At 29.8% G+C, this 14,663-nt stretch overlaps 2 protein-coding genes across 3 annotated transcripts; both read right to left on the bottom strand.

The window, feature by feature from the left end:
* Window positions 1–861: 861 nt before the first annotated feature.
* On the bottom strand, window positions 862–10,595 carry Ints2 (integrator complex subunit 2). The gene is made up of 6 exons (XM_076316056.1): window positions 10,467–10,595; window positions 10,088–10,373; window positions 7,903–9,992; window positions 1,867–2,071; window positions 1,489–1,795; window positions 862–1,338 (listed from the first exon to the last, which is right to left on the bottom strand). The coding sequence occupies exons 2-6, from the start codon at window positions 10,369–10,371 to the stop codon at window positions 886–888; spliced, it is 3,339 nt and encodes a 1,112-aa protein (XP_076172171.1). The 5' UTR covers window positions 10,372–10,373; window positions 10,467–10,595; the 3' UTR covers window positions 862–885.
* A 2,067-nt stretch (window positions 10,596–12,662) lies between these two features.
* On the bottom strand, window positions 12,663–14,603 carry LOC143149048 (oligosaccharyltransferase complex subunit ostc-B). 2 transcript variants are annotated; one of them, XM_076316057.1, is made up of 5 exons: window positions 14,471–14,603; window positions 14,087–14,273; window positions 13,921–13,994; window positions 13,627–13,844; window positions 12,663–12,868 (listed from the first exon to the last, which is right to left on the bottom strand). In XM_076316057.1, exons 2-5 carry the CDS (start codon window positions 14,223–14,225, stop codon window positions 12,850–12,852), a joined length of 450 nt encoding a protein of 149 aa, XP_076172172.1. In that variant the 5' UTR covers window positions 14,226–14,273; window positions 14,471–14,603; the 3' UTR covers window positions 12,663–12,849. The 2 variants fall into 2 exon arrangements, with proteins under 2 accessions (XP_076172172.1, XP_076172173.1); XM_076316058.1 differs by lacking the exon at window positions 14,471–14,603 and having other exon boundaries at window positions 14,087–14,432.
* Between the last annotated feature and the right edge of the window lie 60 nt (window positions 14,604–14,663).

Raw genomic sequence — 14,663 nt, 5'->3', positions numbered from 1 at the left:
TGAAAAAGAAAGTTAACAAATACTACATGAGTATTTTATATCACCCAATATATAATAAACATGTTATTTTCTTTTGACTTTTCTTATTTTTAGGTCATTCAACCAATTTTGCATGAAAATGTGATCACAAATATTCTGTTGAAGACTAATTAGCCAAAGAAGTAATTGAATAGAATTATCTCACTATCCTAAGTAGATTTTCTGATTATACAAGGGAATTCCTAAAATAAGAGATCAAAGTTCAAGAATGTATTCCACTTATTGTCATAAAAAAATATTATGTAAACAAAGCTCAGTAAATAATAATTGTATAATAATAATAATACGAATTCTCTTAATAACATGTCTTCTGATCTTTGAATTGATAAAAAAGATGAGCTGCATAATTTAAATGCTTTAGTAATGTTAATACTCATGATTTCTTCATTGATGCATTGAGTATTACCAATATTACAAAGAGTCTATCAATATGAATATTTCCATCAAGAGACTATTGCTTAATTTATAAAAATTTTGCAATCATATTGTAGATGATTTTAAAACAATTAAAAATACTAAAGAAGTTTTCACATGTATTTTGTAATCTATGAAGTGACATTGTGTAGCTATTTTACTTCTTCTTCTTGTTCAATTTGAATATTTTCTACAATATATAAATTTGAAAGACTAAAACTTAGAAAAGCACTTACAGATCTATATTTATGTGATTTTTAATTACCACTAGATGTGAATAGAATAGAGTACAGCCCCTTATTTTAAGAATAGATATTTTAAATCTAGGTATTAAATATGTATGTAATTGGAAGTTTGGTTTGGTGTTCTGGTATGATTAAATTTGATAAAACATTAACTCCACAGTAATACATAGAAAATAATATTATTCTTTCAATATACTTGTGATTGTAATATAGCTTTCTGTAATAACATACAAAATGTTTCAGTAACTTCTTGACACAAAGTATCAGCTGATTTATCCCCTAATGCCGCTTGAGCAGAATTAACTCTACCAAGCTGTAACAGCAAACCTGTAGTATCTTCAGCTAATGGTGGAAAAGCTAAACATATACGTGTTAAGGCTGGTAGTGAAGGCATGAATAAGATTACACGATCTTTAGCAGATAATACTCCTAAGAGTGTTACTAAAGTATTAATTGCTAAACGTGAAACACTTAAAGCCTTTGGTAGAGCATATTGGATTGCAAGGTGTGAAGCCAAATCCACAGCAAATATTTGTTTTTCCGGTTCAGGTTGAGATAACAATTCAGGAATCCAGTCAAGGCAAATGTGCATAGACGGAATACCAGTAACTGTAATGGGTAACAATTCTCTTGGATATCCCTGTGCATAAAGATAATATCAGTTACAAAATATTCATATAAATTAATTACATAACATATAGTATATTTTTAAAATCTCAGTAATAATATGATAATTATTAAACTGCACTATCTTCAATGTATTATAAATTTTAAACTATAATAAACATACTTGAAAATGCACTAATTTAGCCAAAGACGGATCTGCTATAAACACTTGGTGTAAATATGAACAAATAATACTTTGTATCTCTCTTAGGGACCACATCTGTCCAGGAGTTTCTCTATCTTCTTCTGTTTCTAAGCATGCTTCTAATAATATTTGCACGGCCGCACTCTCTTGACCTGCTATTAAAGCTGTTCTTAAATCTTCTCTTTCTGTTTCACTCGATAGTTGGCCAATTTTTTCTGTTAATGGTTTATCTTGTACATGCCTAGATAACTGAGATCGGGAAGCTGCTAATGCAGCTTGCAAAATTCTAAAAATATTTGATACAAAATAATAATTGACAGGAATTGAACACGTTCTAAATTCATTGTTCAATCTTACCTTAAAATAATGGATAAAATTGGAGCACACCTAAAAACTCTCGTATCACATCGTAATACTTGTAATGGATCTAATACAATGTTTTCTTGTGTTAGAAAAACATTTTTTACAACAGAATTCTCTATTAATAGCGCATTTATTGATAATACCCATAGACATCTTGGCAAAACCGTATTTAGCCTAAGCCATACTTGCTTGTACAATTCTAAAAGATTAAATTAATATTTATATACTCTATTAAAATTCGAACAACATTTTATAGTATTTATAGATACTTATAAAGAAGAAATAGATACTTATAAAAGCAGATGTCATATGAGGGCATTTATATTTTTGGCATATGTTAATAATTTTATATGAAAATTATCATAAACATTATTCAAAGTATATACTTTTAATATATGTACGAAATACTTTTATAAAATATTCCGTATCGTTAACAAAAATATATAAATATTAGTCTTTTCTTCGGGGTTTAAGGTGGTATTCTCTCTTAACTATTTAAATACTGAAGATAAATAAATAACTTTTTTGTAAACAAATAAAAACTATGTAATTACACTATCTTTGTCAAAAATTTGTAGTACAAATGAAATTAAGAAGATTCTATGGAGAATTCGTTTTCGAGAAAAATGCATTTGAAAATCAATCTAGTACGCGTGCACCTAACTGATGAGTAGCGTTATGAATTTCTCTAGAAACGACTATTGTGATTGTTTTTCTATAGGATATAATGTCGGGTACTGTTTACTATCAATACCTTACCTATTAATACGTTCTTAAGGTGTGCGAAAGACACTTTAGTCGTCTATAGTAGAATTCGTGACATTGATCATTTATTAGTTAGATGCACGCGTTCTAGATCGATTTTCAAATGCATTTTGCTCGAAAACGAATCCTCCGATGTCATTTTGTTATTCTTTATTTTAAGCCGTAGAATCTCCTTGATCGCATTTGTACGATGAATTTTGATCCGCGGTATATAAACGGTATAATCTCAAATGAAAGAAAGAAGGTCTGCAAAACGTATTATAAATACTTACAATGCAATACAATATACTGCATTTTTACGTAATTGATTAACAAGATTTTTAAAAATTAATTGTTTTTGAAATCGAAACTTTAGACGAATAAAATTTATTCTAAATTTTTGACTCATTTTTATACAACATCATCGTATTTCTAGTTGTACTGTGAACTTGTCTGCACCTATTCTGTACGCAAAGTGTTCTAAGTACCGTCGATCCCCGAATTATTTTTTGAGATTTTAGAAAAATATATTCTACAACAAATACAAAGTTTTCAAAAGAAAGTAGTGCCATAAAAATACTTTCATTTTATGTGAAAAAATAAATTCCAGTATATGATACCATCTCTTAGGACAAGAACAACGATGTATAGCTGAAGATATTTTCGATATTTTCGATTACCGTTCCAGCTTCAAAGATATACAAAATGCTTACTGGTGTTTTCAATATACACTCTATTGCAGAAATATTTGGACATCTTGTTAAGTTTGAATTCTATTTTAACCGTCTTCAGTAAATACCTAAGGATGTAAGAAGTTGTTTTACGTGATGTTGACAATAACGCAAATTATTTCATTTTACATGTATTGATTTATATCCCAAATACGCATAAAACGTCTTGACTTTCAGGAACTTTTACGGGACATATCCTGCATATCCTGGCAGTTCGACAATCATAGACAGTTTTTTGTTTGCAGTACTCTTGGAAGAACTGCGTATAAATTTCGTCATGTACTCCCACTTCTCGAAAATTGGTGCAAATTCTAAACCGATCAAATTGAAGAAAAGAATTCAAACCCTCGTTAAAATATCCATACGTTTTCAAAATTAATCTCATAACGTTTCTCAATCGATTAAGATCAAAGTAGTTGCGCACAGTGTTTAACCCTCCGTATACTGTGTCGGAGTCACTTTTGACCCTTCATTTTCCTCAAGACACACAGATAATACCACTATAAATCTCGCAATTGCGACAAAGATAATTGTGTTCGTATCTAGGTCTGTATAGCGATAAATGTTCCAACCTTAACGTATTAGTGTAATATTCGTGAGTGCAAATACTATTATATCTGCATTAGTGAAATGTCAGTATAAGTCAGAAATGATTCAGGATGATTTTTGAAGAACGATTTACTTCACAACCTTGCCGAGAAAGTGGTATCAAGTGAAAAAATCATCGAATGAAATGATTTCTTTTGTATTAAAATTTTTATTATTTGGTTATGGATTGATTAGTCGGTTCTGAATATCAGTGTTTGCTATTTAGGGCGTTTCTATAATCGAAGATTTGATTTCATCAATCAATGAGAGTGGGGATCAATCATAAAACATTGAATTAAACTCTACCCAGTTCTGACTGCCAATTTTATAATCAGAATTTACTGTACATTTACAGCCGAATAAATATTCTGTAACATGAATCATGTTGCTTCCCTAAAAGACGTAGAAAGTAAAATGTGTAGCTGCATTATACCTTGAATTGATAATAAAAAAAATGTATATGGGACTTGGAATAATTTCTTACATATTTGCTAACGATATAAAATATAGAATTCAAGATTACTGTGATGTCAGAATGTTTCTGTTATAGACTGGGCAGTGGGTAAAGAAAGTACTTGCACTCAAATTGTACTTATTATTTTATACAAAGAAGTGGTATGTTAGTACCTATTATTTCCTTTGATAGACCAATTTCAAAAGAAACGATATATTTCTTTAAAATTTGTAATAATGTATTGTAAGAGAATAATATTAGAAGTACAACATTTTCAGGGTCATGAAAATCAAATAGATAAGTATAAATTTATTAATTCATGAATATATGACAGATTTGTGGAAACTCGTACTACAAAATATTTCGTTATTAAACGAAAGAGATTTACAACAATAGACCATGGCAGCAAGAATGCAATTAATTTCATCAACATTTCTTTTTCAAGGCACTTAAAAATTCTATTGCACGCTTTAAAAAATAATATAAAATTAAGTAAAGGCGTGTTACAAAATATGGAGGCAATAAAGATTCTGAAATATTAAAAAATACCTTAAAATCGGCAGAAATTTCCTAAAAACAAACGTCAGATATAATTAAAAGTTATGACCAGATTTTGTAATAAATAAAGATCAAACCAGTTGCGAGTACCACGTAAATATTAAACAACAATAGGAAGGAATAGAATATAGAATAACAACACCCGAGAACTTATTGCCAAACGTGTTCTTATGCTTCTAAAAGAGAGCTAATACATTTAGACTAGTAATTAGTTACAAAACAAAATTATGTTAACGTAACTGGTAAGGAACAACTAATTTATACTAATTTCGAATCATGACCAGGACAGACAAATCCCGCAATATATGACTATAAGTTTCAACGAAATCATTCGTCTACGTTCACAAATTATATAGCACACTTCCAAAATTATTATGAACTTTTGATAACCGGTTGCAATATTACAAAATGATTTGATCGTATAAAATTCTCTTTATTAATTCACCAACAATTGCAGGCACCGATTTATTCAAATATGATCAAATATGTGTGTATGATTTGCTTCAAAATTAACTTCAATAAGAGAATATTTTAAACATGCACCAAATTGTCTTTTTGGATGATAAATAAAGTAAAAAGTGTTAATCTAATAAACAAGCTTTTATTATGTGTTCTTGATATCAAGTATTGTATTTCTTTCGCATGTACGGTAACTATATCTTGAATCGTGCACAGTGACATAATGAAATAGTAGTGATAAAAGAAAAAGCGGCTAGCCTAACCCATCGCGGGATTGTCGAGACTATCCAGCTGCACCTGTTAGAGTGGTAAACTCACCTACCGAACGGTGCAGGTGCTGTCCGAGTATGTTTGCTTTGTGCGATACCTGCACCGTATAGTGAAGGAATCGACGGCACAGTGGGCTATTTGACTTAAAAAAGTGAAAAAAAAAAAACATTTTTGTAACGAATCTACTTTAATGAAAATTGTATTCAAGAGTTGGATGAATATATAGACCATATATATATTTTTACCATTTATTCACGTTGAACATAATTACACATCAAAATGGCCCATCTTTAATTCATCTGAAAATTTACATGACCCAATATCATTGTTTGTAATTGTTTTGTTGTTTGAATTTGAACGATAAATGACAAAATCAATATACTTAATATGGACTTAAATTATGCCAGAGCACACTTTTATATATGTCATATTTTTTTAATTATACAGGGTGTTCCGCATTTTTACGTAAATGTTTTGTTAAAAATTTATGACAAAAATATGAAATAAGTACCTAGTTATTACAGGTATGATTATATAAATACTGTTCTTTACCCACTATATTTCAAGTATCGCTCGGTAATTCGTACTTGTACAAATCTCGTTGCCAAATGTGTAATGACTAGTGAATCTTTAAAGATTCATTGACGTACAAGAGAGATAAACAAGTAAGCAATCAAATAAGTAAGTGCATAAGGACTTTTATAGTCTTTATATTGAGAAAATAAAAAGGAACAAATTTTCCATCCAGTTAAACAAAACATTACTTCTTATTACTTACATTATTGCAAACATGTTACTTCACAGCGTTGCAGTTGCCTTAAGAGTTGTAATCAAGTACTGAAAAGAAATGTGTTATTTCATTTCAAAAGGAAAAGCAATAAGCACAATCCCATACTATGTAAACTGGAGGTTGTAGAGGTTTTAAAAAATAATTCAAGTGTTTATTTTAGACTTAATGTAGATTTCAATCATTTGTATTGATTTGTTGCATGTAAAGATACATACATAAATGTTTATAAATTGAAAAAACATTGAAATATCAACAATTATAAAAAACAATATTTAAACTATAGAAACATCAAGAAGATTATTTTTATCATTTTTTCAATTAATTTAAGATAGATCTATAGAAAAGTTTTATATTTTAATAAGAACTTGATAAAGTACTAGTTTTAAGAACAAAGACTTATTTTTTAGTTTTATTTAATAACTATAAGTGAATATGGTTCAGCTCCAGCTCATTGACATGAACATGTGGCTCCTGTCCAGGACAAGGTGCTGATCCCTGATGCATACTCAAATAAGCTTAAGTGAAATAGCAATACCCGCATAAGAAATAAGTAATTTATACTAAAAATGAAATAAAAATACTAAATGTATAAATGAATAAATATGATATAGAAACAGGCCAGTAAAGAATCAAATTACTATACTTCAATAACTAATATGTAATGAGTCCTCAAATTTAATGTTTTCTGAAACACTTTTATGAAAACCTTCCTCCTGGCTTCAATGCATTTTTATTTGATTGTTATCTTTGAATCTAGTGTATTTGTTTATAGCATATTGTCAAATTATATTGTAACAGTTAATAACAAATTTGATAAAATGCACAGAATAATGCATGCAAATATTGTTGCTACTGAAATATTATATTAATAAGAAAAATAAAAATTGTACAATTAAAAGCAATAAGTGTAACTTCATCATAAATTTAATGTATTTTTGGTTAATCTTTCTAAATTTGATAAATGTTACTAACAATTAATGAGATTGAATTTATTATATACATTTAAAAAATTGGAAATATTGAAAAAACAAATGGCAAAAAACAGAAATAAAATATTCAATAATGTATACTTTGATAAATTAGTTAAATAAATTATAAGTGACTATATCATACTTTCGATTCCAATATTAATAATGTTCTACAGTCTTCATTAATGCAAAATACACAGAATACCAGTTACTAATTCATAAAAGACATGTTTGATAATTAAAAAGTAAAAATTGAAATATAAAATGGAAATGCATCTTCCTTTTCTTAAAATAGAAGAGAAATCATTTTTGAAAATAATAGGTATTATTTGATGGGTCTTTTTAAACTTCAATAAACTATTTTCACTAGCAGTTACTTCCTAATTTGCATATTTTATTATCAGTATGAAAATAAAAAGAATCTTTTTCAAGATATTAATCTATTATCTAAAAAAAATGAAACATTACCTTGAATATATCTAGGAACCTTCGAGTTTAAAGTTGCCTTAAAATAATAAATTATAACTTCAGCATGAGGCCATATATCAGTTGGTTTCATTGACATTAATTGTCTTAAAAGTCTTCCTGTTCTTGAAGGACATGTTTGAATATGTGAAAATGTCTCAATAATCATAATATCAGTAATTTTTACATTCTCGTAGTTTGTAACTGTAGAGTCTATATTAATCATTTCATTATCAAGCCAATCATCCACTAATGAAAGATGAGGAAAATGAGTTGCCAATAGTCTAAGAAGAGGGGAAAACAAGCCAGCATAATTCAATTGATCTCTTTGAACCAACTGAAGTAGGTATTTTATTGGTAACTCCGATAGAAATTCAGTGGAGTATGATTTAACTTTTCTATCTTGTGATATGAATGTGTGCATGTTGGATAATCTGACATCTTCATATAGTAATAAGTAATATAGTAATAATAATTGTGATGTGAGAGAAGGTTTTGGAATATCAATATCTCTAATATCCATTTCACATTGAGAAACACTAATAGTATTTTTCTTAAAGTCAAAATTTGCACCAAAAACACTATTTTGAAATACTCTTCTAATTTCATCTTCCGTAATTGGTTTGTTTGTATGTTCTGATGTTTTATTATTTGTTACTAAAATTGAATTAACATATACTTCAACTAAAGCAGGAAGAACTGGATGCAATGGCGGCACACTATTACAAATCTGCCTGTAAATCCAATTTTTTATTGGTACACGATGTTTTGCAAATGCTCGTGATTTCAACAACTGATGAATACAATGTACAGGTAAAAATCCTGGAATGTTTGCATTTAAATTAGCTGTTACAGGCACCTTTACAGCATGAGAAGTAACAACTTGCTCTGTAAATATCTCCTGCATGAAAATTTGCTTCATTCTAGTTAGATTGTTGGGTCTAATTGGTATTTTCATGCCTAAAGTTGCACATACAAGTTCACAAATAGCTGATAGTTGATTGCTATGAAAATGTATAGCCATTAAAAGTAACATTTCTCCAAAACTTGCTGTCACACCACTAGCACTTTCAAAGTAAGCTTCTTCACGAACAAGCCACTGCACCCATTCTATACTCCGCTTTTCAAGATTATGATGACCAATTAGTGAAGAACACGCAATAAGCATACAAAGACCTAAAGAAACAAATCTTACACCAGCTGGCGATGGAGGAGGATGAGATGTCAACAACTGAACAATCATTGTTACTTCATCATCTTGAAATTTAATACCTCCAATACCTCTCAATGCACAATAAAGTCGCAATAATGCACTAGCTTGAACCACTTGACTTTCTGCTAATTGACCTGTATTTTGGGAAGCAATTGTTTGCAATCGTTTGAGTAGTTCTTCTCTTAAAGATTGTAATGCTGTATGAGATTCCCATTTGCGTTTCTGGCCATTCCTAATGAACATTGCAATCCATGTCCTTACTTGTTGGTCACTACCAAGTAATAATCCTGATACAAAAGCAACTATATCACTTTCTGATAGTGGATTATTTATATTTTCATGTTCCAGACTTAATGTAATTGCTAAAGCAGGCATTCTACAAAGTTCTACACACTTGGCTCTTACTGCCAAAGATTGACTTGGATTCATTTGACACAACATTGTCAAAGACATTGTTCTAATTCTGCCTAATGTTGATTCTTCTTGTCTTTCTCCATTGGCAATTAAATGTGCACAAACTTCACTAAAACTATCAGGAATATTAGCAACTATCCAGCAAATTATTTCTGGGCCATGTTTAACATGTAATAATGTTTCTGCAATATCTAATATTGATAACAATGTTGGTAACTCAGCAAGAGCAATACAAATCACATAACTGATTTCTTCCATATATACTGCATTATCGAATAAATCAGATTGTTTGATTTGGAATTCTTGATTCTTCTGCAGCTCTTGTACTTGACAAGCTACATATAATAATTCACTTAGAACTAGCCTTATTCTTCTAGTAGACTCACTGCGTTCAAATTCCAGAGCAAGACCACTTTGTAATGACTGAGCAAGTACACTGTCTCGTTGCAAACTACCCAGCTTTTGCCTAAAAAAATAAATTATATATTTCTTACAAATTATTTAATTTACGTTTTCACTAACAATTATAAACAGATAAACACTGTCAGCAATGAAACTAACCTCAATTGTTGCTCTTTTCGAACGTCAGTTTCCAACGCATGAAAATCAATTGAAAGCAGCGCAATTATCGAGTTTACTGATTCAATTCCAGATAAAATTGTCAAAACTTGTTTTCTTTCTTCCACGCAATCTTTCGTTATGTCTAAAGGAGAAATGAGACTCATTCGAACCAAACAAGGTAAAATTGGTCGAATTTCTTTATGAGAGCACATCGATAATTCCTGTATGTCTACATTTTGTATTGCAGTAAAAATTCGCGGTGTTACGTGTGTACTTGCTTGCATGACTGTCAATAATATAAAAACCCACTTAATATTATAGATTTAAAATAATTGTGAACTAATATATTTATATTTTAATTTATGGATGACGATATAACCTAGTGTATCAAAACTGAATTTATATATATTATAAACAAAATAATTTTTAATAAGTTAATGTTATGCTCATTAACTAAACGATGTAAAGCATTTTGCACCACTGATGCTAGAAAAAGCATTCTGATCTAATCGACGCCATGTTCAATTTTCTCCACCTTCACATATGTATATGATGCCTAAGCCATGTGTCCGTGAAATCAGCATTTCAGACAACTTCGGGAAGTCGAAAGAAAAAAGGCGAATGTGAGGTTATTTCTTTCATACTAAAACAAATAAAGTTCGATTTACGAGAAAAAATTGTTTAAAATATTAATTTCTACACATATTGAAAAATCATCGATATCGGTGAGATCTCCCTTTTCTAAATAATTACCGATTTTTTTATACAGGTCAAAAACATAAATGACAAGGATTACGGAAACATTAATTAAAAATACTATTAAAAACTGATTTGTCCGTAAGAAGCAAAGAGCGAGAAAAGGCCTACTTAACAATAATGCTATTGTTAAGTAGGCCTTTTTTTATTCTTCCAATTGGAAACAATGAAGACATACAATTGTACGGTGAGAAGTCACTCGTCTGCATCGGACTGTAAAATGCAACACAGCACATCGTCCATTGAGACGTAAAACAATTAGGAATATTGGCAACTTTAGAGATCAGTTTATTGACAGTATACTTACCAGCTGCACATTTAGCCATACATTTGATACAACCAAGGACATAAATACACAGGCTCACAAAAGTATTTGAACGACGACATGTATTCCTAATTGAAATTGACACAAACTGTACAATATAGTAACTATATTGAAATTGTTTTATATATCACGTATGGGGATTATGTGAGGATAATATGTACAAATTTAATTGAAATCAAATAACAGATCTCAGAGTTAGAAAAACTTTATTAGATTTAATAACATATCGTAGGTCATAAAAGTATTCACATCACATTTTACAGTAGAGAAACAAAATTGAGGTTTCAAATAAATTTCAAAACACATTAATTTAGTTCCAAATTGTAAACTGACTTTATTTGAACAAAAGCATAGTAATTATATTATTAAGTAAGAGTGGGATCTTGTGGAGATGGTGTAGAGTACAAATTGACAGCGATTGAAGGTGATCCTTAGATTTTCTGGAATGCCAATAAAGAATGTATCACAGGAGATAAATATATGAGATCAGGTACATCTCTTTGAATACGTTAAAGTGCTGTATGGGCTTTGAAATTCAACACAAACTTTCCAAAGATTTATAAATGAGGTTCTGCACAATCTAGATTTCTGTTACGCATATTTGGACGACATACTAATAGTGTCTAGAAACGAGACTGAACGTTTAGAGCATATCAAACAGATTTTCCCATAACTACAACAATATTTTACCAAATCCGCGAACATAAAGGAATTACAACGATTCTTAGGAATGGTCAATTTCTACTGCTGTTTCAGAATGCGGCAAAACTATAGGTGTCATTAACCGATTTATTGAAAGGCACACCTGCGCGTGAGCGTGGACGTGTTCGACTACTTAATAGGCGCGGCATTGCAACAATAAATCAATAATACTTGGCAGCCTATAATTTTCTGCACAAAAACCCTTTCTTCCGCTCAACGCAAATACAGCGCGTATGATTGGGAATTACTAGCAATATACACCGCCGTGCGACGATTCCGACACCAAATTGAAGAACAAACATTCATTATGTTTACCAACCATAAACCTCTGGTTTACAGTGGCTGAAAAACTGTACAACGACAATTTAGACATTTCGACTTCATAGGACAATTTACGACAGGCATACGTTTTGATAGCAGAAAAGACACTATAGTTGTGGACGTTGTATCCCGAGTAGAAGACGTACATATACCAGCGTGTTTAGATATCACCCAAGTAGCCGAATCTCAACATTCAGACGAAGAACTGCAACATCTCTTACTGGCTGAAACCGCGTTAAAATTTAAGAAAATACGTTTTCCAACCGTGACTGGAGTAGAGGTAGAAATATATTGCGATATCACCACAAGTACAGTCCGACTATATGTCTCAAAAATCTATCGCCGACAAATTTTCAATAGTCTACATTGTTTATTGCACTCCGGAACGAGAGCTTCAAAAAAATTAATTACAGACTATAGATTATTCTATTTTAAAAAAGGAGTAAAAATCTAGGTAAAAAAATACAAAAATTTCGTTTTTTGAAATGTATTTAAAAAATATTTCCATAATATCATTTGCAAATTATATTCTTCTTAACATACCTATTACACAATGAAGTAACAAACCATAGCAGTTCTCTGTACTCAGACGTATATCATATATTATGTACGTAAAAGTGTTAAGTTCCAATTCACATCACTTCCAAATACATTAACTTTATGATTGTAGATATCCCCTGAAAAAAAAACATTGTTAATACAAATAACGTCATGTATTATCATGTATTTTTTTTGTTCAAAATATTAATTAAATATAGAACCATTTGCAGGATTTATTTAACATGTTAATATAAAATTGAAAGTTCTGAATAATTCTGAAATTTAAAGCTTCGTTACCGAAGTATAAGTGGTTAATGTTTACGGTTTACGGTAATATTTAATAGTCGTTAAATTCGTCGGCCCTTGTATATAAACTGACTCTGGTTTATTTGATTTACATTTGTATTTCTACTTCTACTTTTTTTTATCTACTTGTAGATATGTTATAGAGGACAAAATTTAAAATAACTTTTTCTCTACATGTATAGAAGCTATGAGGAATAAACTAACACTTTTGTTGATGCTGATAAATATATATACCTCCACAAACAATATTTGTACTTATTATTTATTATTGAAATTATTAATCACATTTAGATATCTTTTTATACTATTGTAGTATACTATAGAAACCTAGAAAATTTATCTAAAGCAGTCTTTGGCATAGAAATATGGAAATCATATGTTTAACATACAAAGAGAAAATTCTTATTTTATTTAAGCAATAATGAAGTGTTCTAAAGAATATGAGATCTTCATTACACTCATTACCATTGTATATAAAAAATTGGTCTCTGTATAATGACATAAAATTAATATAAATTTTTTAAACCCGTAAATAGAAAATAATATTTAATACTTATAATATAAATATATGAACAATTATATATCTTACGGTAATTTCATCCTCATAAAAATCCAACAAGTAATAAATGATACAATGACACTGATAAATCCCACACATATTAGAAGAATTCTATTAAGTTTAGGTGTTGATGGACTATGTGTTTGATCTAACACTATAAATCCAATTCCACCTAAAGTAAAAAGGAAACTAGATGCTAATCCTTCCATAATATATTGACCATTTACACGATATGGCATAAATGCTACCTGCAATAAATAAACATAAAATAATGAGAAAATAGTTAAATATTAATATGAAGTTATTATTACTATATTTACTTACAGGGCGGGTATGACCATGTTCATCAGTTGTTGAACCTACACCAGGTGGTTCCACAATTACATCATATATTATACCTTTAAAAATTTGTAAATATTTATAAACGGTGGATAATTTTATGAAATGAAAGAAAAATTATAAAGAAATTCATAATTTATATAATCCTAACCTCCTGTTACTAAAAAATATGATAAAAGTATGAATGAAAAAACAACCATAGCACTAGGTTTTGTAAACCATGATGGCTTTTTTAATTTTAAGTTAGGTACTTCCAACACTGAGAATGGTAACCGGTATACACATTCCATATTTAAAAATGTATTGTAACCTCAAACGTATACCGGTAGAAAATGAACCTGTAACAATACAGGGTTAAGACTTCAGATCACGGAGTTGCGACGTGTCGTTATGACTAGGGGTGGAGAACTATCAATAGTCATGACTAGAGGTGATAAATATCAACAGCCCTTAGTTACAGCTACGAATTTTGCACATATAAACATTCAATATTAAAACTGAGTTATTATATTAAGTATGAGTCTCATCGATGCACCTTTGATCTTGCAAATTGTAACTTGTATAGATTCTATTAGATTTCTATTAATCCAGGGCACAGTTCTTTTGAATTTGGTCCTGTTAAAAGTCATGTGACTTTATTTAACACTCAGGCTCTTGCAAGACATAGACTATATCTGTATGTATACATTTTCCTTAGTTTGACCATAAGATACAGAGAGCGCTGCAAT

This window comes from Ptiloglossa arizonensis, chromosome 7 (assembly GCF_051014685.1).
Source record: "Ptiloglossa arizonensis isolate GNS036 chromosome 7, iyPtiAriz1_principal, whole genome shotgun sequence".
NCBI classification, from domain to species: Eukaryota; Metazoa; Arthropoda; class Insecta; order Hymenoptera; family Colletidae; genus Ptiloglossa; species Ptiloglossa arizonensis.
Note: the sequence above shows the minus strand (reverse complement) of the source record. Positions and strands in the feature narration are given on the sequence as shown.